Source organism: Cornus florida, unplaced genomic scaffold, assembly GCF_030987335.1.
Source record: "Cornus florida cultivar Cherokee Brave unplaced genomic scaffold, ASM3098733v1 CherokeeBrave_3.0.0_Hap2_Chr03, whole genome shotgun sequence".
NCBI classification, from domain to species: Eukaryota; Viridiplantae; Streptophyta; class Magnoliopsida; order Cornales; family Cornaceae; genus Cornus; species Cornus florida.
Window position 1 is genome coordinate 23,998,984 of NW_026775573.1, and position 27,889 is coordinate 24,026,872.

At 37.4% G+C, this 27,889-nt stretch overlaps 1 protein-coding gene across 1 annotated transcript; it reads right to left on the bottom strand.

The window, feature by feature from the left end:
- Positions 1-64: 64 nt before the first annotated feature.
- LOC132301285 (ethylene-responsive transcription factor WRI1-like) lies at positions 65-27,802 on the bottom strand. Its single transcript, XM_059798552.1, has 7 exons — positions 27,612-27,802; positions 27,392-27,474; positions 27,095-27,103; positions 24,230-24,318; positions 23,951-24,075; positions 11,840-11,916; positions 65-861 (listed from the first exon to the last, which is right to left on the bottom strand). Exons 1-7 carry the CDS (start codon positions 27,800-27,802, stop codon positions 281-283), a joined length of 1,155 nt encoding a protein of 384 aa, XP_059654535.1. The 3' UTR covers positions 65-280.
- Between the last annotated feature and the right edge of the window lie 87 nt (positions 27,803-27,889).

The following is a 27,889-nucleotide window of genomic DNA, read 5'->3' on the forward strand; positions in this document are numbered from 1 at the left end:
TACTTTGAGGACATTAATGTCCAATGGTTTTCTAATGTTAATGTCAGGGACTCAAGTCTCTTACCATTTCCTCACACCTATCTATTTCCAGTAATGATAAAGAGAACCCTAATAACAAAATTCCAACAAGCCAAGGGAAACTGAAAAGAAAACACAAATCACTACCTAGCTTCACTTTTTGTCCATATTTCTGTGACCGAGGTAGTAAAATAGAATAAGGATGAAACCCTAAGACATATTTTATGGTTCGTATCCGCCCACAACCAACACAAGAAACCGATCAAAGGTTGTCAAAGATGTCAGCAATGGTTGTCATTGAAGACGATGAAGAAGTTAGTGAAGCCGATGAAATGGGAGGAGAAGTTGATACTTCCTGCACTTTCTGATCTGCACCCACCAAACTATCAGCCTCAATCCCAGAACCTGGAGTGTTCAATGTGCCACTCACATTCAAGTAATTCTCAACGGAGAATTCATCAAATATGAAGTTGATGTCATCCAAGTCTGGTAATTCTTCAGCTTCTTCAAGGGGAATGTCAGGAATGGTGAACGGACTGAATGCTGTATCAGGACAGAGGCTCCAAGGGTCCTCGTGCTCGTCGGTGAGGTCCGTCATCTCCATTGCAGGTGGGGGGTCAAATGGCAGAGGAAGCTCGAAGTTGGGAAGTTGGGGTCGGACCATTTGTTCTTCATGTTGTTGTTGTGGTTGTTCTAGTTGTTGTTGTGGTGGTGGTGGTGGTGGTAGGACTATATTTTTGGACTTGCCTGCATAGCTGCTAATGTCAAAATTGGTCACTGCATTTGGTCCCCTCTGCTTTATGGCTGCCATGTCATATGCTTCTGCTGCTTCCTCTTGAGTGCCTTCAGAAGAAATAATAACAGGAATAATAAAAATAATTTAATTAATTAAAAAGAAATGTTTGTTTATGAAACATAATAAAACAAAGTGGATTAGCTCTTGATTATTGTACCAGGCAAAAAGAAAATAATAAAAAAGAATACAAATTTTATTATTTTCCTTTTAATTTGAGGAATAATAACTTGCCTGTATTTTAATGTATGACTAAGTTTAGACTTTTTTGAATATAATGATCAGACTATACTTGATATTTATTTATTTTTAAAGAATGTGGTTGTAACTGCCCAAAACATTACTTTTTTAGCAAATAAAAAAATAAAATAAAATTCGGGCACTTAAAGGTAAAAAGGATAAGAAAGTTTCCATTTCAATGAAAATACGAAAATAAAAAAATTCCGTGAAATTTCACAAACCAAAGGAAATATATTATTGGTTATTAATTTTGTAAGAGGGGGGCTACCTTTAACCATAGGAAGATAAAAAATGTTGTGGGAGCAATAGTTGGGTTTTTCTATAATTTTAATGGGGGCAATTTTAAAATTTTATAGGTATATAATACAAAAAAATAAAAAATAAAAAATAGTAGGTATATATAAATAAATAAAAATTAGTTGGGGCAAATTGAGGTTGCGGAGGCTAAATCACTCGAGGATTGCATTATGAAGAAGTGCAACTGGTCTCATTTGTGTTGTGGAAGTCTGAGTGCATTTTGAAAAAGTTGAACGGGTTGCACTTTTCAGGAACAAATGACACTTGTGATGAAGTAGAACCGATTGCCCTCTAAGTGGAACCGGTTGCACTTAGGCAAAGAAGACCACAACGGTGATTCTAAGAAGTTGAATTGGTTACACTTGAAGTTAAACTAGTTTTATGTGCGAAAATTAGTTTATTTTGGACTCTCCATAGGATTGGAACTTGTGTGGCAAGTTGTGCTACTATATATATTGGGTTTTGTACCAACCCTGGTGTGTGAGAACGAGGGGTGTGAAAGTATTGTGCCTACACATGAGAGAGGAAACTCTCCATTGTAATTTTTCATCATTTTCATAGTGAAATTGTCTAGTGCGCTCTGTTAACGTAGTCCTAACTTTGGGTGAACCATATATAGATATTGTGTTAATTGTGTGATTGTTTTCTTTATGATTGCTTTGTGTGTGAGTGATTACTCCATGGATGTTGTTATTTAGGATTTTTGCCACAACAATTGGTATCAGAACGTTGATTTTTGAGAACTTTGGGCACAACAGCGGCGTTTGACAAAATCCCGGCGAGTTTTTCGTATTCGACCTATTTGTTCAAGTGGGTGTAATGACATCAAAAGATAAGACATCCATGGTTGAGAAATTCGATGGCATAAACTTAGTTTTAAAAGATGCAAATTAAGGACCTTTTATTCCAAAAGAGTCTGCATCAACCTTTGGGATAGAAGTAAGAGGAAACAAAGAATTCAAATTGGGAACTACTGGATCAGAAGGTTCTTGGTATTACCAGAATGACGGTGTTAAAATCAGTTGCCTTCAACATCAAGAACAAGAAGACGACGAGGTTTCTCTTAGCAACCCTTTTTAGTATGTATGAACAACTATCTGTAGCCAACAAGGTACACTTGATTAAGAAGTTATTCAACTTGAAGATGGTCAAAGGTGAAAGGTTTAACAAGCATCTAAATGGGTTCAACGAGATTGTGAGCCAATTAAAGAATGTTGCTTTCAATTTCAAATATGATGTTTAACCATTGTTAATTCTAAGGCAGTTACCCGAGAGTTGGAGTGGCATAGTTACTGCGATTAGTAGCTCTACAAGGTAGTCTAAGTTGAAGTTCAACTATGTTGTTAGCATAATTCTAATGGAGGAGATCAGAAGGCAAACAACAAGTAATTCTACCAGTGGTTTGACTTTGAAAATATTGAAAGCAAAGACAAAAGTTCAAATAAGAAGAAAAACAACAGTAATAGATATGGCAAATCCAAGTCAAGGAAAAGAAGTTTGCAGTCTTAAAATTTTAGGAATTCCACAAATCTTAGTGACATTGAGTGTTGGAATTGTGGCAAGAAAGATCATTACCGAAGAGATTGCAGATTCCCAAAGAAAGAAAATGAAGGAAAAATAAGAGCAAACATGGTCTTAGAATAGTCAAATAATGCATTGATATGCTCTTTGGAGAGTAAAGCGGAGTCAAGGGTATTGGATTCCGATGCATCTTTTTATACTACCTCAAGTGGAGAGCTATTAGATAGCTACGTTTTGAGTAACCTTTGGAAGGTGTATCTTGGCGACGATCAACCCTGCAACGTTGTTGGCAAGGGTGAAATACAGGTCAAGTTGAATGGGCCTGTATGGAAATTGAAGGATGTTAGGCACATCCCTAACTTAAGGAATAATCTGATTTCGATGGGATAGTTGTTAGATTAAGGTTTTGTTACAACCTTCAATGGACACTAGTGGAAGGTTTTCGAAGATGCTATGAACATTGCACATGGTAAGAAGACTAACATTCTCAACATGACTGCCGGTGCTTGTGGGTCGATAACAATTGCTCACAACCTTTGGCACCAAAGGCTAGGTTACATGAGTGAAAGGGGGCTCAAGATTATGCACTCGAAGGGGAAACTACCAAGCCTAAAGGTTATTGATATAGACTTCTATGAGAGTTGTGTGATGGGAAAGCAGAAGAGGGTTAGTTTTAAAAAGAGTGGCAGAATTCTCAGTGAGAAAAAGCTCGAGTTAGTTCACACAGATGTTTAAGGACCAACCTTAGTCTTATCCATTGATGAAAAATCTTATATTGTGACTTTCATTAATGATCATACAATAAAAGTATGGGTTTATTTCTTGAAGTACAAATCCAAGGTATATGAGGTATTCAAGAAGTGGAAAGCCCAGAGGTGGCTGGAGCCTAAAGCGACTTAGGCAGTCGCCTAAGGCCCCAACCAATAAAAGGCCCTCAAAAAAATTTATTTCCTTATGTATTGTTACTTCTCTAAAAAAATTATTTTCTCCTCAACCAATCAGAGAGGCCCCAATTTTTTTTTTTTTACTTTCTTATATTATTACCTTTCTAAAATTTTATTTCATTAAATTATCATACCCCAACTGATGGCAAAAGGCCCCAAAAGTTTTATTTCCTTCTATAACGACCTCCATAAAAATTTTATTTCCTTATTAAACCTCAACCAATAGCACAGATTTAATAATAGGCCCAAAGAATTAACTTCTAATTTTTATCCTTATTGAATTCTCTTTTTTCCTCCTCGCCTCCCCTCATTACATATTTTTTTCTCTTTTATCTTTAGATTATTTACATCTACTCTCTTAATTATTAAGCATATATCTATTGGACGGTTATATATACAGAGTATTTTAAAAAATATATAGCAAAAATTGTATATAAAGAATTCAATTATTATTTAAGAAAAAAAAATCAATTACTAACTTTACATCTCAAAAACCAAGAAAAGTGATTATTAAACAAATATAATTAACTATTATTTAAAATTAATATATTACATATTAAAGGCCAATTTTATATCGTCTGCCTAAGGCCTCAAACTATATTGAGTCGCCATTGGGAAGGCCATGGTGGAGAATGAGATGGGTTTGCATATTAAGAGGTAAATGTTAGACAACGATGGTGAATATGAATACATCGAATTCAAGAAGTTTTGTTATGATAATGGGATCAAGTTGAAAATAAATGTGTAAGGAACCCCACAACAGAACGGCTTGACAGAACGGATGAACTGAACATTGACCTAAAGAACCAAAAACATCCACATACATTTGGGTCTACTCAAGCAATTTTGGGCAAAAACAGTTAGTACAACAACCTACTTGATTAATCGCGGACCATTAGTGCCACAAGAACATTGGATACTAAAGGAGGTATAGAGCGGTAAAAAGGTTAATTTTTCTTAGTTAAAAGTTTTTTATTGTACTGCATAGGTGCATATTAGTGACCATGCTAGGGGAAAGCTTGACCCCAAGTCACTAAAATGTATCTTCATTAGGTTGGTGGAGATGAGTTTGGTTATCGACTTTGGGATGACTAGAATAAGAAAATCATCAAAAGTAGAGTCATGGTTTTCAACGGGAAGGAGATATACAACAACAAGAATGCAATATAGTCAACTAGTCTTATATAGAATAATTTAAAATACGTTGAATTGGATATTGTTCCAGAGAGTAGTGTAGCGGAGTAAACAGTTGAGGGTTCATGGCCTGAACCCACATAAAATAGTGCACCGCAAAGTCCAACTCTTACTCCTGCACCCCGAATGTCTGTAGGTCTTTATGTACCGAATCGAAGGTATATAGATTACTTGTTGCTCACAAATTATGGTGAGCTTGAATGCTATGAGAAGGCATGCCGGGTTGAAGATGCTAGCAAGTGGGATATTACAATGAGAAATGAGAAAAAGTCATTTATCTCCAACAAGATATGAGAAGTAGCCAAGTTAGCTGTGTGGAAGAAAGCCCTTTACAACAAATGGGTGTACAGGGTTAAAAGGAACATGATTGTTCCAAGAGATACAAGGCATGGTGGGTGGTCACGAGGCTTTTAGCAAAATGAAGTGATTGAATACACATACATCTTTTCCCCAGTTATGAAACTGAGTACCATTTGTTCAATTTTTAGCATTGTTACAGCAGAAGGGTTGTACCTTAAACAATTAGATATCAAAACTGTTTTCTTCTATGGTGACCTGGAGGAAAAGATTTACATGCACTTATTTAGAGGAAATGAGAAATTAGTATGTAATTTTAAGAAAAACTTGTATGGTTTGAAGCAAATCCTAAGGCAGTGGTACAAGTTTTGACGACTTTATATAGAGATGTGGCTATTATAAGTGCAATGGTGCCCATTGTTTCTACTTTGAGAGGTTTGAGACGAGTTACATTATCTTTTTACTTTATGTTGATGACATGTTAGTGATCAGTTATGATTTTAAAGAAATCAGCAAGTTGAAGAAGCCGTTGTCAGGTGAGTTCAAGATAAAAGATCTTTGTGCAATAAAATAGATTTTTGGGATGAGGATTAGCAAAGACAAGAAGAAAGGTACGTTGTAGTTGTCCCAGACTGATACGTTGAACAGGTTCTAAAGAGGTTCAACATGGGTAATGCTAAGGCGGTATGTACACCCTTAGCTAGCCACTTTCGATTATCCAAAGATCAGTGTCCGAAGACATAGAATAAAAGAAACTTCATGGCTAGAGTTCCATATGCCTCGATCTTTGAAAGTTTGATGTATGTCATGGTGTACATGATACCAGACATTGCATATGCAGTAGGAGCAGTAAGCAGGTTCATGAAAGATCCGGACAAGTTACACTGGGAAGTGGTGATGTGGATATTGAGATATCTACAGACTACCACAGACAGACACGAATTTTTCAGAAGGGCGAGATAAGTCATATGGTTATATAGATGTAGACTTTGCTGGTGAGGTAGACAGAGAATGAGTACTACCGGATATGTTTTCACAGTGGGCACGATTGTAGTTAGTTTGGTTTCACAAATATGTACAGAAGATTTTAGCTTTATCCACTATAGAGAGGGCAACAAGGAGACGACTTAGTTACAAGGGTTTTTACAGAGTTGGGATTCAAGCAAGTGAAAAATGTTTTGCATACTCATAGTTAGATTGCAATATATATGGTGAATAATTCAACATTTCATTCAAAGACCAGGCATATGTGATTTCAATATCACTTCATCAAATCATTGTTGGAAGGTTGGGTGTTGACACTTGAGAAGATACTTGGCATTGAGAATTTGACGGACATGTTGACCAAGACAGTGACTGTGGAGAAACGGAAGTTATGTACAGCTTCAGTTGATCTTTTAGCTTGAAGAAAGAGATGAGCGCACCTGTAATGATCCTGATTTTTATCATTTTCCATTTTCTGGAATTTTTTTCTGATTTTTCGAGGACATTATCGTCTTACCTCGTTTTGCGTGCCACGCGGGTCCTGAGGGTCTTTTTAATCATTTTCTTGAGTCAAGAATTTTAGAAATGTAGTTTTAATTATTTTTAGTCATTTAGAAGTAACAGGTTGGATTTTAGAATTTTCGGAAGTCAAGACGATTTTCGAGCTCAGGAACCTCTCCCGGTTTTGCCGTTTTCGGTGAGGGTATTATGGACTTTTCACCAGCATGTATATTTATGTGTATGTATTTTGGTTGGAGATATTTTAGGGACTTTGATGACACTGCAATAGAAGGCAATGGGCAAACGAGTAACTAACCAAAAAGTATCATCCACCCAAAATGTGACAAATGGCAAGCCAATGACCACATGGTCAAATTTTGACCATATCATCACCTTTCCTCCTCCTCCATTTCAGTAGAATGCTCTCTCTCTCTCTAACCATTCTCTTTCTCTCTTTATATCTATCTATATACACTAAATGTCTTACACCCTTTAAACTTGATTTTGGAGAAGTTTGAGTGAGATTTTGATGATGGCCAAGAAGGAGAAATTAGAGAGCAAGGCAAGGACTACCATTTGACACCAATATTGCTAGGGTTTAGGAAATTCAATAATTTGGGCCTACTAAGGCCTTGTTTGGCTTACTCCATTGAGGTATGGATCTCTAAACCTCAATTCCTTTGGTTTTAGTGAAGTATATCTCTTTTAATTGCAATATGGTATGCTAAATTGTGAGGTTTCTTATGGTTATCAAGGTTCTAAATATTTAAAGCATGGTAGTGTAATTTTTGTGTGACAATGTGTTAACAAGCTTGCTAAATGAATTATTGCAAGATAAATATTTGAATTGAAGTATTACATGCTTTACACATTTATGATGCTATGGTTGTGTAATTGATGATATACATGTTCTATATGCCTTCAATGTGTTATAATGCATGCCTATGTGAGTTATTGTGGAATAGTTGGTTAAATTGACATTGCCTATGGACTATATATGTAAATTACCATGTTTGATGAATTGAAGGAATGATACTTGATGTGTTAGTTATTTTCCCCAAGCAAGAAATGTGATGGTAGTTTAAATGTATGGGATTTTATAGCATTGAAAAGCATGCAACATTTATGCATGGCATTGGGAAGGAAAAAGGGACAAAGATTTTGAAAAGAAAAAGGAAATTTGTTTTAGGGAAAATGGTTTTGAAGGGAAAAGATTTGGAAAGTTGTTTGCGAAAACCGGTCGCCTAAGAGTTGCCTAGGGTCCGTGGCGTTAATGGGACCTAGAGGAAACTAGGGAGACTGCCCTAGCGTGGTCGAGCTACCTAGGCCCTAAATGACGCCATGAAGTTGCCATGGATCAGGGATAGTTAGCCAATCCTTCTCTCGTGGCGCCATGGAGTTGCCATGGGCTGGGTTACATTAACGGTTTGGAAATAGTTGAGATTGGAAATGGTTTTGGAAAGGGGGAACGACATTTCATTTCATTGGCATTGCATTTGAGGATTTTGTTGGACTTGTTTTGATAATTTGATACTTCCCCTAATGAGCATGATTCCCCCTCTATTTCCTATGCTTTGTGTGGGTTCACGGGATCATTAAGGAATGTGCTTTAGGTACCTCCTACTGAACTTTATGCTCACCCCTTATCTTTAACATTTTTAGGACACGAAAGGGAAGTGGTAGACGACCATCCCCACAAGCTTAGACAAGATTAAAAGATCATTTTATTATCTCTTGTAATTAAAGTTCCATTTTTTTGTAAAGCTTTAATATGATATGTAAAATTTTGTAACCAGTAACCTTGTGTCCACGATTACGCTCCTTGAATATGTATAAGTGTAATTTAAGGGAAGCATGCCATGGATGGGAATTCATTTTGATTCAAAGTGGTACATGTAAGGCCTTAAGGCCATACCATGATGTATTACAGACTTATTTAACTTCAAATGATGTAATGGACTCATGTACAATTTTATTCGAATGTACTGATACCTAGTTGTGTTAATTTCATTGTCATATGTATGATTTGAGACAGGTTTAGACTTTATATAGGGTCACTAAGGGACCAAGGGTGTGCCTATGTGCACAGGTGCTTGATTTTAGGCTTTTTATAGGCATTTTCAGGGTTATGGTCATCTTGAACCAGTTTAACTTTCATGGAACCGGTTCAAGGGCTGTTTTGGTTCACGTTTAGGCATTCTGCCCATGTGGAACCGGTACAACGATTTAGGAACCGGTTCAAGACCTCCAGTGTCCATTTTTACGTTGGCAGCTTGTTAGTCTCGTGTGGTCTAACTTCTTCGTTCTAAACCCAAATAGGGTCATTCTTGAGTCCATTTTCAAGGATTTTGAGTTAGATTTCCAATGAGACTAATCTTATCTTCAAATTCCATTCATGTTGAGAGATATGGTTGTTTTAGTGGAACAGTGTCGGAATTACCCTTGAACCGCGTAAGGGCACTTTTGGGAAATCATAACCAATGACCGTAGAACCTCTTCGAATGTCATGGAATGACTAGAATGATTGTTTTAAACTTCATTTGAATGGTTTAAGGGCAGATTATCCTCTCATATTGTAAAATGACCATTTCACCCCTAGTGTGTCATTGGGTTTGGTTAAGGGCCCGGTTAGCGATTCGGACCCCCAGTTTGGGTCGTTACATCACTAATATGCATCGGTCATTCATTAAAGTTAATGAAGTAGATTTGCTCGTGTTCAAGCCTCCAAGTGGGAGATTGTTAAGGTTGTAGAGGCTAAATCACTCGAGGGTTGCATTATGGAGAAGTGCAACTGGTCGCACTTGTGTTATGGAAGTCTAAGTGCATTATAAAAAAGTTAAACCAGTTTCATTTTTCTAGAACAAGTAACACTTGTGAAGAAGTATAATTAGTTGCACTTGAGTAGAGAAGATCACAATGGTGATTCCGAGAAGTTGAACTAGTTGCACTTGAATTTGAATTGGTTGAACTTTGTTGAAATGTGCAAAAATTAGTTTCCTTATTCATTTTGGACTCTCCAAATGCTGAAACTTATTGGACAAGTTGTGTTACTACATATATTGGTTTTTGTACCAACCCTAGTGTGTGAGAACAAGAGGTGTGAGAGTATTGTGCCTACACAAGAGAGAGATTAAGTGGAAATTTTCCATTGTAATCCTTCATTTTTTTTTTAGTGAAATAAATGCGCTTTGTGAACATAGCCCTAACTTTGGGTGAACCACGTATATCTTGAGTTGATTATGTGATTGTTTTTATATGTGTGATTACTCCTCGAACATCATTATATACAGCACCAAAATACTAACTTCTAGCTAGACGTTGAGAGTGTTACGCTATGAGCTTTACACGAACTCCATCATAAGAGTGTCTCGGACACGAGCTTACACATAAATGTTTCCATGGTAGTTTTTTTTTAGGAAACAATATAATGAATTGTGTTTTTTCTAATTTGCATAACATTAGTCCACATTAAAGAACTTTTTGTTATATATAAAAAGAATTCTTGTTTTGGGGCATGTATATGAATGCGTGATATTTGCTAATTGCCTTGGTGGGACAAACGAACAATTCTGCCAAGTGAGCCACATTTTAGTATTTGGTCTTTTGATAGTGTCCAATTAGAATGCTTGTCACTATTAAGGGCCAAAATGGGTAATGAACTTTGCTATATGGTCACATGCATCATGTCACATTTCAGCATCCAAGAAATTGCTAAAAATAGACAAAAAAAAAAAAAAAAAAAAAAAAAAATTAAAGAAGTAATCACATATTGTATATGTCAATTGCAAATAAAATGAGACATTCCTCAACAGTTCGAACTTGACTCATTAAATAATCAACTTCACTTGTGTTCATTACTAAGTAAACAAGTAAAATTGGAACAAAAACTAAATAAATTGAGTCTAATTAACTTCACGTTAGCCTTTGAACATGCTCGGTAATAGAAAATTGTAAATAAACTCGTTAAGACTTGTAACCAAATTATTCAAGTCAATTTTGGCCTCAAGCTCAAGTTTAAGTTTGATACAAGCAAAACAACCCAAAGCTCGAGTTTAACTCCTACACTTATTCTTGAATAGAATCGAATTTGAGCTTAATGTAAATACACAATACTCCACTGGACTCCATTCAAATGCAAATATAATATTACTATAAATTATAGGATAAAGTGCAAAAAAAACACCTCAAACTATTGATATTTTGCAAATAACCCCCCTGAACTAAAAACTGACCATGAACTATTGATTTGTTGCAATTAAGAACAAACTCATGGCAAAAGACTATTTTATCCTTTCTCATTAAATTTTTCATTTCTTATTAAATTATTTTTATCATATTTTCTCTTATCTAAATATTAATTATACTATTTACCTTAATTTTATTATTAATATCAATTTATCATAAAAAAATAAAAAAAATTAAATAGATTTGTAACTACCATTTTCTAAAACAATTAACTTATTATTAAAAATTTATTTTTAATAATATAAATGATTATATCCAGTTTTAAAAAATTTATCATAGAAAATTACCCTATTTTTCATACAATATATTGATGAAAAATTAATAAACTATCTAAGTAAAAAAAAAAAAAAAAAAAAAGCACATTTTTTCATGTAATATATTCATACAAAATTAAGAATTTGATTAAATTGTTTTAAAATTTTCTACGTAAGATATTTATTTAAAAAATTAATTTTAAAAATTAAAGGTAAATTTATGCAAATTTAATGGAGAATATGTCATCAAATTAGTATAATTTTAGTTTCATAATTTATTTCAAATAATAAAAATAGATTAAGTTTAATTCAATAAGAAAAGACATTATGGTCATTTAATAAAATATAATTAGGCATTGGGCCATTTTGCAACAAAATGTGATAGTTCAGGGGGTATTATGCACAAAATATAGTTGAGGGGGTTGTTTGCAAATTCCAACGTAGTTCAAGGTTTTTTTTTTTTTTTTTTTTTTGCACTTTACCCTAAATTATATATATATATATATATATAGAGAGAGAGAGAGAGAGAGAGAGAGAGAGTGAAAGCTTACTGAAAGTCCCCAGGTACAAATATTTGTGTCCTGAAAAACGGGCAATTCGTGCCTCCCACCTCCCTGTGTGATTATGCCTGTCAATTGCATGGTAGGTCAAACTTTTTCATTTCAAAATAAAAAGAAAAAAAAAATTAGGGCAAATTTCACGGAACCCCCAATACTATCAGTTTTTGATTAAATATCCTCAACCTACTTTAGAAAACCCCCAACACTATGAAATTTGATCACATTGCCCCAATTTTGTGATTAAATGATAAAATTAACCTTCTGATATACTAATTTATTTAAAAAAACAAAAATTTGTATTTTGCCAATTACAGAAATAACCTTGGTAACATCTAAATAATCGAAGCACAAAAACTAAACTCGGTCGTTTTATACATATATATACATATACGTATAATATATATATACACATAAAATTTATACATATATACATATATATATATACACACACACACACAAAATTTCAGAGCTATGCACTCCACTACCGTATAATTCCAATGAAATTTCAGAACCTAAATTTTCAGACGCAAATATCTTGGCACTACGCACTCCAGGAAAAATAAAACTCTAATTGATGAAAGATCATTATTCCAATAAAAGTTTTCTCTTTCAACTTCAAACATCGTCCTAGAATTGAAAAATATAACCCCAATAAGAATACTCCAAAACCGAGAAACAATATATAATAGATATTCAAAATCATCAAACGAAACTCATATTGGATTAAAAAAAAAAAAAAAAAGAACCGAACCCAGTATAAGAAAGAACCTGCGTACAATTACCCAGAAAAGGAAGAACAAAATAAGCCCTTGAATTGATTGATTAATCCAAAAAGTAAAGCGTTTTGTGGAAGGGATTGAAGAAGAAAAAGAATTAACAGGAAGTTTAGAGAGAGAAAGAAGAGAGAGAAGGGGGAACCTAAATTTTGCAGCTTCACATATATGCATAGCTCTGAATTAACAGAAGGTGCATACCTTTAGCAATGCAGATTCAGGCAATTCCGGTAGTGCATAAAACCCATGGAATTCCACCGACTTCACTTCTTTTCCACTCTTCTTCAACCCCTTGTAGTACATTCTTTGTCAGTTCTGTAACGGATCAAAACCTCCAACGAATACCATCGTCCCCGGAAAATTCATTGCCGACAAATCAGTCAATTTTGATCCACAGCCTAACACATTTGCCGTCTCGTGGTCCCGGTCCGATACTTTCGGCAGAAATGACCTGGGTCGGGTACGATCCAGATTGCTAAAAGCGGGTCGGGCAAGAGCAACCATTCTAAACCAAGTCTTCACTAGTCAAGCCCAGGATCAGGAAATCATGTTGAAAGCCCGATTTTAGATAAAAGGAATTGAGCCCATAATCAAGAAGAGCCCAGAAGAACAACCCAGTGCAGGGAGTTAGTTAGGAAGCTTCTAGAATATCTGTAATAGTCTATAAATAGACTGAAAATAGAGGGAAAAGGGGTTGAACAATCTTTGAAGTGTAGAATTACTCTTTCTAAATTAAGAACGAGAATTTCTTGCATCTTCAATGGCGCTGTCCGTGGGAACTGATAAAGATTGATTCGCATTTGATCAAGATTGATTCGGTCAAGACTGATTCGTCAAGAAGAAACTTGATCTTTGGAAGCTGGATTCAGGTCGGCGAGGTTATGCTCTGTTTTGCAGAGACCTAGTTCTAGTCGATCTTTGGAGATTGGAATCAGATCTAAAAAATCTTGATTTGCATACCGAGATCACATTAGACGAGTTCACGGCAAGAATAGAATCAACAGATTGTAGATCGGATCCAATGGAAAGAGATTGGAATTCAGCTAGTTTGAGGACAGATCTAGTACGTTCGCATTAGTAGCGGTTAGATCCGATCAGGAATTCACGGTTGATAACTCTACTCCGATCAGGAACGATGATATGAGGCGAGAGTTCTAATTAACAGGAGAATGGCCAGCAAACGAAGCTTGATAAGTTGATAAGCATGATCGAAGCCCTGAGAAGAAAAAACGCAGAATTGCGAGCTAGAATGGAGCGTCAGGAGGTTCCGGCGATTCCACACCCAATTCCTGCAGGAGATAGAGCCTTACAACCCGATGCTGCTCACCAAGGAGAGTAGGAAAGGAACAATCACGTGGATCTTCACCGTAACGAGATCAGGCCAGGCGATTTACCGCCAAATACTCGTTGCATAGAGGATTGAGAAAGATCTATTCATTTGGATCCGCATATTAAGCGGATCAGGCGAGAGGAAGCTATGGAGTCTGATCACCATAAGGCTACATCACCGTGGCAGACAGAGCTCACGGAGGAAAGATCATTTGATCCACCCTATCGGCCTTCAATGGCTACGTACGACTACAGAGGTTCGGATGGTAGATCTACAGATCAGAGGATTCTCCCAAGGCTTCCGAGGGAAAATGAGGCCCTCCGTTCGTCAGCACGAACGGTTGATTCACCGTTTACTAACGAGATCCTGAACTCTTCAAATCCGAGGAAGTTTTTCATGCCAGTTTTCATTCTTTTTTATGGAACGACCGATCCGATTGATCATGTTTACCATATCTAATTAAAATTGACTTTGAACACGGAGAATGATCCTTTGATGTGCAAGTGCTTTCCTACAAGTCTGACCGGACCAGCACTCAATTGGTTCAAGAATTTACCAAAAGGCTCAGTCGCTAGCTTCCAGGACCTGTGTGACAAGTTCATAAGCCAGTATTATGGAAACAAGTACCCGGCTAAAGATATCTCAAGTTTGTTCACAATGAAGTAGCACGTAGAGGAGTGTCTCCAAGCTTTCCACACCAGGTTCAACCTCGTCAAGAGCATGGTAATGGAATGTCATCCATCTATGACGGTTCAAGCATTCAAGCTAACAATGAATCGAGGGACACCGTTCCACACAAGTCTGGTGGTAAATACGCCGAAGACCATGGACGAGCTGAACGAGAGAGCTGACGATTTGGTGCGTTCGGAAGAAAAGGAAGCAGCTAATGCAAGGAAGACATCAATCATCTCTACGGAAGAGAAGTCCAAAACCAAAATCTGGCAAAAGTAAGCTTCACCACAACGTCAGACCTCCTGGAAAGCAGAAAAGAGGCATAGAGAGAAAGAGTTGATTACTCCACTTAAAGTCACTCTGGCAAGGTTATATCAGAAGAACAAAGATAAGTTTCACTCTCCCCTACCAATTAGACAGCCTCTTGAACAGAGAGATCAGTCTAAATATTGTACTTTTCATAGCGATTTTGGTCATCAAACTAATGAATACAGGAACTTAAGGAGGCAAGTGGAGATACTGATACCGAAAGGAGAGTTTGCAGGGTATATTCAAGGGTCGGCAGTGGAGCAGAACCAACTGGCAGAGCAAGTAAAGAGGAATCAGAAGCCGAGCTACAATAACGCTCAGCCTGTTCGGATAATTAATACAATTCACGGCAAACCTGAGCAGATAGAGGAGTCAGAAGAACTACTTCGAACGCGCTTTCGGCAGACACAGATGAAGAGAAGGATAGGCATCGTAAACACTCTGCACCAGCAAAACGTATCAGTTTAGATAAAGTTCACTAGAACGGATTTGCTACGTGTACAAATCCCTCATGAAGATCCTTTGGTCATCAGTTTAGCAGTGGCAGGGTGCTTGGTGCAAAAGGTTCTGATTGATCCAGGGAGCAGTGCGAATGTCATGCCAAGAACAACGTTTGACCGGCTCGAGATCACACCAGACAAGCTTATACCCACCGAAAATCCACTGCTGGGGTTTGATGGGAAACGGGTAGAGCCCATTGGTATGGTAGAGCTGCTAGTACAAGTTACTGACAGAGTCCTGACAGAGAGCTTTATGGTCGTTGAGATCCACCCGTCCTACAACCTCTTAATGGACGGGGATGAATTCATAGGGTCCAGGGTGTCCCATCAACTCTGCACCAGGTGATGCAATGTTTGAGCCCAGGTGGGAGCAGGGTGATTAACATCGATGGGGATCAAGTCGCAGCCAAAGAATGCTATTCCATGACAATGAAAGCTGCTGGTAAGGGAAAAGCTTCAGCTCGTTCTGATAATCCAAGATAACAATTACAGGGACCTTCCCCAAAGGCAACTGGGGGGAAGGATGAGCCTTTGGTTCTTACCGAAGAGGCCCTCGTTGATGTACAGATAGATCTTCGTAAGCCAGACAAAACCACAAGGGTAGGGTTAGGGCTTGTAGAGAGGGAAAAATAGGAGTTAGTTGACTTCTTATCTCAAAACGCAGATGTGTTCGCTTGGAGCCATTCAGACATACCAGGGATCAGTCCATCCGTGTCTTGTCATTCCCTCAATATAGATCCGAACGCTAAGCCTGTAAGATAGAAGCAAAGGAGGTTCACCCCAAAACGCAATCAAATTATAGCTGATGAGATTGAACGATTGTTAGATACCTGATTCACCAGAGAAGTTTAGTACCCGGGTTGGCTCTCAAATATAGTAATAGTGCAGAAGAAGAATGGGAAGTGGAGAGTCTGTATTGACTTCACCAATCTGAACAAAGTATGCCCGAATGATAGTTTCTCGTTGCTAAAGATTGATCAAATGGTGGATGCCACTACTAGATATGAACGACTAACCTTCATGGATGATTACTTAGGCTACAACCAAATCCCAATGGATCCGAACGATGAAGAAAAAACTTCTTTTGTCACTGAACAGGGGATCTACTGTTACAAAGTCATGCCGTTCAGACTAAAGAATGCTGGAACTACTTATCAAAGGCTGGTCAACAAGATTTTCAAGAGTCAGATGGGGAAAACTGTAGAGGCCTATATTGACGACATGGTAGTATAGAGTAAGAAGAAAAACAATCACCTGGAACACTTGCAAGATGTATTTGGGGTGTTGAGAAGATATGGTGTGAAGCTTAATCCAACCAAGTGCTTATTTAGCGTGGGTTCAGGGCAGTTCCTGGGACATGTGGTCAATAGCAGAGGGACTGAAGTTAGCCCAGCCCAAGTAGAAGCTTTGATCAATAATGCAGAACCAAGAACGGTTAAAGAGGTGCAAGCACTCACTGGCCAGATAGCCGCACTGAGTTGGTTCATTTCTAAGCTGTCCGATCATTGTAAACCGTTTTTCGATACAATAAGGAAACATGGAACGTAGGCCTGGGGGGATGAGCAATGGCATGTATTGACCAGCTTGAAAGAATATATGCGAAACCCTCCAATCTTGTTTGCCCCCGAACCAGGTGAAAAGCTTTTCATGTTTCTTGGTGTGTCCAACATAGCAACAAGTACCGTTCTAGTGCATTGCAAAGAAGGTAAGCAGTTCTCAGTGTTCTATGTTAGCAAAACAATGGCCGAGCTGGAAAGAAAGTATTCAAAGGCCGAACGGGTGATCCTATCATTGGTAAATGCAAAAAAGAAACTCAGACATTATTTTGAATCCCATCCTATCATCGTTCTGATCATCTTTCCTATAAGGATGATCCTGCATAAGCCAGATCTGTCAAGAATAATGACAAAGTGGGCCATAGAGTTGAGCTTATTTGACATAACATACAAACCCAGAATGGCTATCAAAGGACAAGCGGTGGCTAATTTCCTACTGGAATGCGATGTAGAAGATGTGGAAGAAGATTTTGGAAGTTCTTCATGGAAACTCTTTGTTGATGGCTCTTCAAATCAAATGGAGGCAGGAATTGGGATCAAACTGCAAACGCCAGAGGGCACCACACTGAGTCAAACAGTTAGACTAAAGTTCAGCGCAACCAATAATGAGGCTGAATATGAAGCATTGCTAGCTGGACTGAAGCTGGCTAAAGAATTGAAGGTCAAAATTCTAATTGCTTTTAGCAATTCACAGCTGATCATTCGGCAGGTGACAGGGGAGTATGGAACCAAAGACGAGACAATGGAGGCATACCGCTCTGCCGTTCTGCACGAAGCAAAATATTTCGATCAGATTAAATTCATCCAATTACCGAAAGAATACAATGAGGATGCCGATCGATTGGCTTGTAGTGCATCAAGTTCTGGAGCAATATTAGCTAGGGTTATACCAGTTGATGTGTTATCTCAGCCATCCATCTTTGAGGAACCGTCCAGTTCAGACCCTCGGCAAGTTAATGTCATACCGTATGAGCCTAACTGGATTGACCCAATCATGACTTTCATACGGGATAGTGTGTTGCCTGAGTGAAAAGATGAGGTAAGGAAAATTAGGTCAAATGCTACAAAGTATGCTATTATGCACAATCAATTGTACAGACGGTCTTTCCCAGGTCCGTACTTGAAATGTGTTACCCCCACAGAAGCTAGACAGATCTTACGAACCATCCATGACGGTGTGCGTGGCAATCATTCAGGAGGAAGATCTCTACCGCATAAAGCAATGATGTAAGGATATTTCTGGCCAAATATATCGCGAGATACAAAAGAATTCTCTAAACGATGCGATAAGTACCAAAGGTTCGGACCATTGATTCACCAAGCACCTGAAAACTTGCACGTAATGGCCCAACTGTGGCCTTTCGTGCAATGGGGGATGGATGTGGTTGGCCCTCTCCCAATTGCGAGATCACAGAACAAATACGTTCTGCTTGCAACAGATTATTTCATAAAATGGGTAAAGTTAGAACCGTACCCCAGCGTGACCCTGACTCAAGTAAAGCGTTTCATTTAGAGTAATATTATTTGCCGCTTTGGCGTGCCGAGGTCGATCGTTATGATAATGAGACGAATCTTGACAGTAAGCAAGTGAGGGAATTGCTAGAAGAATATGGAATCAATCAAAAGTTAGCAGCAGTCAACCATCCGCAGGAAAACGGTCAAGCTGAGATCACGAACAAAATAATCTTTGCTTGTATTAAGAAGAAGCTTGAAGATGAAAAGGAGAAATGGTTGGATGAGCTCCCGAACGTTCTGTGGGTTTATAGAACAACCCCGAAACGACCAACCAGAGAAAACCCATTCACTATAGCGTACGGCACCGAGGCAGTAATACCAGTTGAACACTTAGTTCCAACTGTTCGAAACTTAGCGTGGAATCGAGAGCAGAACGATAGTATATTGTAATTTAATCTCGATTTACTAGAAAAGAAAAGAGATGCAGCGGCAATAAGGCTCGCATCTTATCAGCAGACACTCGTGAATAACCACAACAAAAGGGTGAAGTATAAAGATTTTGCACCAGGCGATCTGGTTCTGAAGAAGAAGGTGCGGATTATCAAAAAGATGATGTCACCATGGGAAGGCCCATACAGAGTGGCAGAAGCTATAGGAAAAGGGGCATACGTTTTAGAGACTATGGCTGAAAGGTTGGTCAGCAAACCATGGAATGCCACATCTCTGAAAATGTACTATCAGTAGAAATTTAATTATATTTTAAGCAATACTCATTTGAAGTTACATTATTGCAAATGTATAGACTTTTCAAAGATCTATAAAAAGAATTCATTTAGTTTCAAAATTTGATTGAACAAAGAAAACTTAGCCAAGTAAGTGGCAAGTGGCACTATGAGCTGAACGTTAAACACTTGTATAAAAAGTGCCAAGTGGCATTCTAGCCGAGCGCCAAGTACTTAGACAAGTAAATGGCAAGTGGCACCATGAGCCGAACGCCAAACACTTGCATAAAAAGTGCCAAGTGGCAAGTGACATTCTAGCCAATCGCCAAGCACTTAGACAAGTAAGTGGCAAGTGTCATCATGAGCCGAATGCCAAACACTTGCATAAAAAGTGTCAAGTGCCAAGTGGCATTCAAGCCGAGCACCAAGCACTTAGACAAGTAAGTGGCAAGTGGCACTATGAGCCGAATGCCAAACACTTGCAGAAAAATTGTCAAGTAGTATTCTAGCTGAGCGCCAAGCACTTAGCCAAGTAAGTGGCAAGTGGCACTATGAGCCGAACGCCAAACACTTGCGCACAAATAAAATTGGCAAGTGACATTCTAGCCGAGCGCCAAACACTTAGCTAAGTAAGTGGTAAATAGCACTACGAGCCAAATGTCAAACACTCGTGTGAAATGAAAATCAAATAGAAAAATCAAACTATCAACTCATTCAAGTACAGGTTAAAGAATAGAGGCTTAGCAAAACAGAATTGTCATTTCATTCATCACAAAGTAGTTTCTGAAGTACATGAGTTGGCATTGAAATAAAAGGGAAAATCACTACAAAAGTCAGCAGAACGCTAGTCTGCAGTACCTTCTCCTATGCCGGATCCATTACATACCCCATCATCACCAACTGGCTCACTGTTTCCCTCTCCATCATTGGCTGTTTCATCGCCTATGGAGGGAGAGTCGAGATGAATGACTTCATCAGTTGGCAGAGCTCTATCAGTGGCAGCAGCAATAGCCGGAGTAATGGTGGTGATAGGAGGAACACTCAGAGGAGCAGGACGATTAGGTGGGATCACCCCTGAAGCTGCAATTTCGTTACACTCAATAAATATGTTTTCAGCAGGAGCAGGGAGTAGATCTTGGTAGGTGTTTAGCGGGTTAATGTCCAGGGAGGCATCTCGCTCATCTGGACCTGCACAGGAGCTTGATTCGCCCTCAGGGGGAGAACGGTCAATAAAACCGTCTCTGTACCTCTCGGCATACCTAAGAACCCCTATCCTAGTGAAACGAGCATAGAGAGCTCTCATGCGACCATCAACTCTGCCTATGATGTTCAACAGAGCGGAGCATTCATTTAAGAACTTCTCCTCGGAATTGGAGTAGGTCAACCATTCAGCAATCAAAGTACACTAAAGGTCCCCCTTTTCTGCCCTCAATGCATTCCTTTCTGTCTGCACAACGTTCCTCACTGTCTTCAAAACGTCAATTTCATCTTGGAGAACGTCCCGCTCAGCCTTTAGAGCATCTCGCTTAGTCTTTAGAGCATCCCTCTCAGCCCTCAGAGCGTCCATCTCCTTCTCTGACTCATTCAACTTAACCAGTAGCTCTGTGTTTTTGGCTTCAGTTATCTTTTCTGAGTCAACTGGCCTTTGAAGGCCAACAAAGAGGGATTTGATCTTCTTATTTGCAGCTTCAATACTCTTCTGGAAGGTAAACATCCAAAATAAATTCTACACAAAGGCAAATGTGTTCTGATAAGTACAAGTGTCAAATAACCAAAATGGGAAAAACGAAAAAGTAAAAAGGAGAGAAAGAATTACTTCAACAGCAGTTGCTGGGAAGCGTTGGTACATTTCATTGAAGGTCATTTTGTTCTGAACTTTAATGTCTTTAGGGGTCCAAAAATCCTTGTAGAAGGCAAATGATGTGACTGGGTCATTGAACAAAAAGTTTATGGGGGTAATAACTGACCCATCCTCACGACAAAGCAAGGGACGTCGTGGGGTCACTGTTGGTGAAGAGCCAAAGGGTCTGGCTGATTCACCCTCTGGAATGGATAATTGAGGAAAAGGGGTAGGATTGGTGACCCGGAAAGAAGTCCGGGCCCTTCGAGCTAGAGGGATGTCACTTTGATCAGAACCACCCTTAGGCATGGATCTTTTTCCTAGGCTTTTTTCTGAAACGTCAGTTCGGGTGGAAGGAGATCCTTCAGCGCTTTGAGAAGAACCCCCAACATTCTAAGCACCATGTGGGGAAGTTTCAGTCAAAGTGTCAAAGGGTTCGTTGTTCAGCACGATAGGCTGAACTTCAGCTAAGGTTGATGTAAGAGGCCCAACGATTGGATGCTCGGTAGCTTGGGCCATAACCAGGATGGGTAAGGCGGCCGCAGTGATGGCTGGTGTAGTTGGAGGAATGGGAGCAGAACGCCTCCTCCTGCTGAAAGAAGGAATTTGGATACTCTCCATGGTAGATCCAAGGACAGATATGTCAGAGAGATTGTCAGGGTGAGCAGGTGAGTAGTTGAGGGGATGTTATTCAGAATCTCTCCTTCAGAATGTCAAGTCTGGCCCTGCAAACGCTGTAACCCAATTCGTCATGATTTATTTGAAAGCATCTACAAAGAAAAGTACAGAAACAAGGAAGACAAGATTCGCAATGGCAGTCGGTGGGATGTTTCTTAAATTTCTTATATTGAATGACAGAGCACTCTCCAAAGGAGGTTGGGATAGGGAAGGTCTGAGCGAATGGGGTTCGTCAATTTTCACTGACCCCAATTAGGTTTTTCCTCCAACCCTTTTCAAATAAGAGTTTATCCATACAAATAGATCGTTTCTCGATGGGAAAGACGTGAAAATATGTTTCCTTGGTTCTGATTTTGGTAACTCGATAGCAAAGGAGAAGGTCTATGATATCTAAGTCAAGACCCCTATCACGATTCAAAATTAAAAGGACCGATATCACCCTAAAGAAGTTAGGGTTAACCTGAAGATGGGAAAGCCCTAATTTACTGAGAACATAACAGAAGAACAGGTGAAAAGGAAATCTGATTACATTCAAATGAAGAGCCGAGAAGAGAATCTCCCCAGGAATGAAACCCTCGCCGGAGCTCTCATCCAGATCTGTGGGGTAAACCCTTAGGGAGACGTCGTTTGGGATGTTGTTCTTTGAACGAATAACATCCAAATCAAGGGGAGCCATTAAAATAAAAAAATAAAAAAAGGATGAAATTTTTAAGTGTAAAATTCCTTTCTTCTAAAGAGAGTAGCAAGAAAAAAGAACTAACCTTAGAAAAGGAGTTTGCAAAGTACCCTGTACCAAAGCGAAAGTCGAATCGCAAAAGGAAAAACTCGCCAGAGAAAACAAGGGAAGCCCGCCAGAGAATACAGGTAGGTGACAAAAATAATCGAAGAAAATGACACTTGAAGATGGAGGTGAGGAAGGTTGAAGAAACACAAGAAGTGAAAAGTTGGGGTTTTTTAAAGTGAAAATGGTTAAACATCCGATAAACTATGGTAAAGATGGTGCAGCAGATCTCGAAGCATGGGTCTCTGAACCAACCGTTCACTTCCCCACGTCACTGCTTTGAGCCGTCATATCATGATTATGTCATTTCGATAATCTCACCCTAATTAATTAGGGAGAGATTATGGGGGCAGATGAGGATACCAAGAATGACCTGGGCCGGGTACGATCCAGATTGCTAAGAGCAGGTCGGGCAAGAGCAACCGTTCTGGACCAAGTCTTCACTAGTCAAGCCCAGGATCGGGAAATCATGTTGGAAGCCCGATTTTAGATAAAAGGAATTAAGCCCATAATCAAGAAGAGCCCAGAAGAATAACCTAGTGCAGGGAGTTAGTTAGGAAGCTTCTAAAAGATCTGTAACAGTCTATAAATAGACTGAAAATAGAGGGAAAAGGGGTTGAACAATTTTTAAAGTGTAGAATTACTCTTTTTAAATTGAGAATGAGAATTTCTTGCATCTTCAACCTTCCACATCTAGTCCGTACGCTTCAGATTCACCAGCGGCACCTTTGTCAATCGGAGCTTCGATTCTGTGCGCTCTTCGCCGCCGAAAAACGGCTAAATCATTATCAATCCGACGATTTTCAATTTCTCGAAAACTTCGTCTGCTGATCTAACCAGGTGCACAATGTTTCCTCTTACTAATTTGGTTTGTTAACTGTGATTTTCTGGTTGAAAGTGTGATGGAAGATAAGGGAGGTGAATAATATATATATATATATATATATATATACATATACATATAATATATACACACAAAACGAATGCATTTTGTGCTTTGGTGACTTAAATGTCACCAAGGGTATTTTTGTAATTGACAAAAATACTTGTTTTGGCTTTTAAAATTAATTTAGTATATCAAAAGGATAGTTTCGTTCTTTTATCACAGAGTTGGCGCAATGTGATCAAATTTCATAGTGTTGGGGGTATTCTAAAGTAGGTGTATTTGATCAAAAACTTATAGTATTGGGGTTTCGTGAAATTTGTCCAAAAAATTAATAATTGTAGTCTTGTAAATTATATATATGTATATAAATATATATTTCTATAAAATAATTTGAGTTATGCCATACCTACTCCTAGTATTTGATAGTTCATGCATTTTAAACTTGAACTACACAAAATTGACCATTTTTTGCCCATCCAGCAAAGCACAAATTCTTTGTAAATGCAATGTTATAGTAAGCTAAATTCACACAAATATATATTATTTTATAATAAACTTTCTATAAAAAAAAAAAAAAAAAAAAATTGTATATACATATACCATGATACCCCACGGTAATTAGAAACTCCTCTAGAAAATCCTTTGCTCTGCCTCCTTAGTGAAGCTAAATATTCTTCCTTGGATAGCTTTTGCATTTCTTCCAGACCCTTAATATATGTATCAATCTGTATTTCACCAAATATATATAAATACATACCTTTATAATCAAAACTTTATCACCAAATATATATAAATACATACCTTTATAATCAAAACTTTATCATAAAATTCCAATATATATATATATATATATATAAAGTACAAAGTTTAGTTATGCACCGGAAAGTTTAAAATGGTGTCGGGCCCCCAATACTTAAGTGCTGCAAGATCGTGGGTACGGGCAGCTGCTTCCTCATTGTCATATGCTCCTATAATATGTGCAACACAATGCCTCATTTTAGTGTGTGGCCATACAAACCTTGAGCATTGATAAATAAAAAACCTTATGATAAATGATACGAAATATTAAACTTACGTTTACTCTTACTAGTTTACTCTTAATAAAAAGAAGGCAGATAAAAAATAAATACACAGTCTTTTCTTTATTATACAATAGTTAAATTATTAAATTGACCATCAGAATGTACCCGACTAGTACTACGTCGATGCAAGTCTCAGTCACCACTTCCCTTCTCTTGCAGGAAAGATGTTCAATTCCGGAACGTGCATAATTTTGCATGAACAATTGGTGCTGTCTGTAAAAACATGTACTAGTCCCTCAAAGATATTATGTTTCGGACTAAACTTAGGGTTTACTACACTTTTTTTTTTTCAAAGCAGGAAACACACTCCTGCACCCATTTTTGTTTCTATTGAAACCTGAACCCTTGACCTTTGGTGTTTCATACACTCTTTAGGAGTGAAGATTTGGTAGTTTATAATATGTTATAATCAACCATTAAAGATTGTTTCAAAAGAGGTTGAAGAATAAAAATTCGTAGCTAATAATATGTTATAATCAACCTCCAGGTTTTTTTGTGGTAACAATTCAAAACATGCTTCAGTATATTAAGTATATTTCATAAAATACTTGGATTTTTTAGGTGATTCAAATTAGGTTGGAAACCTAACTCAATTATCCATGTTATATTTGAAAAATAAAAATTTTTGGAGTTCCACAAGGTTCACTGTTTCTGGTGATAAGAATTCAGAAAATGCTTCAGTATTGTTAGCATATCTGATAGAATAATTGGAGTTTTGAGTTAATTCAAATTGAGTTGGAAAGATAACTCAATTATTCACACTAATTTTTAGAGTTATAATGTTTATTTACTTTCAAAGTCACGGTTTTCTAGTAATAGCAGTTCAGAATATGCTTCAGTATTTGGAGCATATCTCATAGAATACTTGTAAGTGATTCAAATTGAGTTGGAAAGCTAACTCAATTATCTACTTCATATCTAAAAATAAAAAATTTTGGATTTCAGTCTGATTTGCCTTCAAAGTCGCAGTTTTCTAATGATAGCGTAGTTCAAAACATGCTTTAGTAAATTGAGCATAATTAATAGAATAGTTAGAATTTTGAGTTGATTCAAATTAGGTTGGAAAGCTAACTCAATTATCCATGTTATATCCATAAAATAGAATTTATGGAGATCATTAAGATTGTCTTCTGAACATTTGAAGTTTCTGTTCCTATTTAGAATTTTGGTAAAAAGAGTTTAAATTTTTTAGACAAAGAATTCACGTATGTTGGCAATCTACAGGCCGCCAAAAGTCTCCCTTTCCCTTTAGATAATGTACGGGTGGGTGGTCTTCCAAGAGGTAGCGATGGTAGGGGTGCAGGGTTTCAGAAGGCTGTAATGGTGGGTGGAGGTTATTTTTGTCCTAAAATGGTATTTTGGTTTATTATTTTTAAAGTTTAAAAAAATTAAAAAAACAAAGAGGGCAATTCATAAGTCAAAGGGCAATACGGTCATTATGTTAGGTGGCAACTGATGGCTGAGGACTCTCTATTAACTTTATCAAATTTGAGGAGTGTCATTGTTCAAAAATAGGCTAACTTATATATGACTGTAATTAGGACAAATCTCAAAGGGTATGAGTGTAATTCCTCCAAAATTTTAACCTAACGAAGGACGAGAAAAAAAAAAAATGATATCAGGCATATGAATGTAATAATGGTTGTGCTTTAGTTGTATAATCGACCTAATTAGTCTCCTTGTATAAATTACTTTTATACGTAGAAAATAAAAATAAAAATATTATTTTGATGATGTTCCGAACTACTGACACATATTTATAGCCAAGCTTTTATTCTCAACCTAATTTGTCACCTTGTATATCATTTTTCTTATAAAAAGTTACTATTTTGACGTTTTTCGAACTAACTTGACACATATATAACCGTGCATGTATTATCGTGCATGTATTATCGAACTAATTAGCAGCTTTGTATATCATTTTTCTTATATAAAGTTACTATTTTGACCTTTTTTGAAACTAAGCTGACACATATATAACTGTGCATGTATTATTGACCTAATTAGTTGCTTTGTATATCATTACTCTTAGAAAAAAAAAAAATTTATTTTAACATTTTGTCAAGCTAACATGACACATATTTATAACCATGCATTTATTATGGCCTTATTATTGACCTAATTAGCAACTTCGTGTATCATTAATATTATAAGAAAACTTGTTTTTTCGAACTAACTTGACACATTTATAATCTCGAATATATTATTAACCTAATTAGTCCACTTGAATATCATTACTATTATAAAATAATAGTTATTTCATGTTATCATGTTCCGAATTCTAAGAACCGGTTCATGAGAAGAAAATGTAAACCAAACTTTAATCCAAGTCCCCAATGCCGAAGCAAAACATAAAATTTGGTCAACCAATGTGATTACTCCGAAATAAATTTATAGAGGGTAGTTATGGTATTACTCCAAAATAAAGGATGAGAGATATCCTTGTGATTTCTTTTAAAGGAAAAGAAAAAGTGGGATCCAGTTGTAGAAAAGGGGACCCCCTTCCCTAAATTTGTTGTCGAGAAAAAGAAAAGAAAAACACACACACATTACTCAAATACTCCTACTACGTATTCGAATAGAATACGGAATATGATAAACTAAGAAAGAAAATAAAAAAACAAGTTGAAAGAGAGAGGAGAAAGGCAGAGGCTTGACTTACCCAAATAAACTAAGCAGCGACAAAAGCGTATGTATCAACGTTACAGTGACAGAGATCATCACCACCATCATCGTCAAAAATATACCACAGTCAGAACACAAAACCACCAGTACCACAAAATCTAAGAAAAAAAATTTAAACTAATTACACACACACATATATATATGTATATATAATATCTATATATATATATTTGAAATAATTTTTTTTTTTAAAAAAAAGATTGCAGATCTCCTTGATTTTTCATCTAATTGTTTAATCCAAGGAAACAAATCTAACAAGTAAAAAGATATTCACTTTGTCGTCCTCTCTTGTTTTGAATGCTATTCCATGTATTCTTGTCCCATAGATGAGCTTCAAACCTCCCTGTCCATCTATGCCTGTACATGTCAAATTCATTCGATCACCAATCAAATCTCACGCATGCAAATGCAAAAATGAACAAAACCCACTTCATAAATCATGAATTAGCATCATTTATACACGTATATATAGATATATAGAGAGAGAGAGAAACCTGGTTACTCCTCTGTAAATGGAGCTTCTTCTGGCGCCAGAGTTGGGACTCTGAGCATTGACTGGGGCGTTGAGATTTCCCTTAGCTCTTGAACGCTTGTTCTTGGGATTTTCTTCTGATTGATGAATGTTATCAATGAGATGAGACTCAACAGCTGAAGATGATGAAGTAGGAGGAGGGGTCCTCTTCATGTTGGATATTTGGGGGCTACTCTCTCCTCTCTCTCTCTCTCTCTCTCCCCTCAAATTACAACGCGATGTGGAGAGAGAAAGAGAGAG

Excerpts from the sequence above, each read along its gene's own strand:
- LOC132301285 (XM_059798552.1), bottom strand. The coding sequence starts at position 27,802 with ATGAAGAGGACCCCTCCTCCTACTTCATCATCTTCAGCTGTTGAGTCT. Across the intron at positions 24,076-24,229 it reads ACACCATTTTAAACTTTCCG|ATTGATACATATATTAAGGG; the intron begins GTGCATAACTAA and ends GGTGAAATACAG. Across the intron at positions 11,917-23,950 it reads AATTACCGTGGGGTATCATG|GCATAATCACACAGGGAGGT; the intron begins GTATATGTATAT and ends TGCAATTGACAG.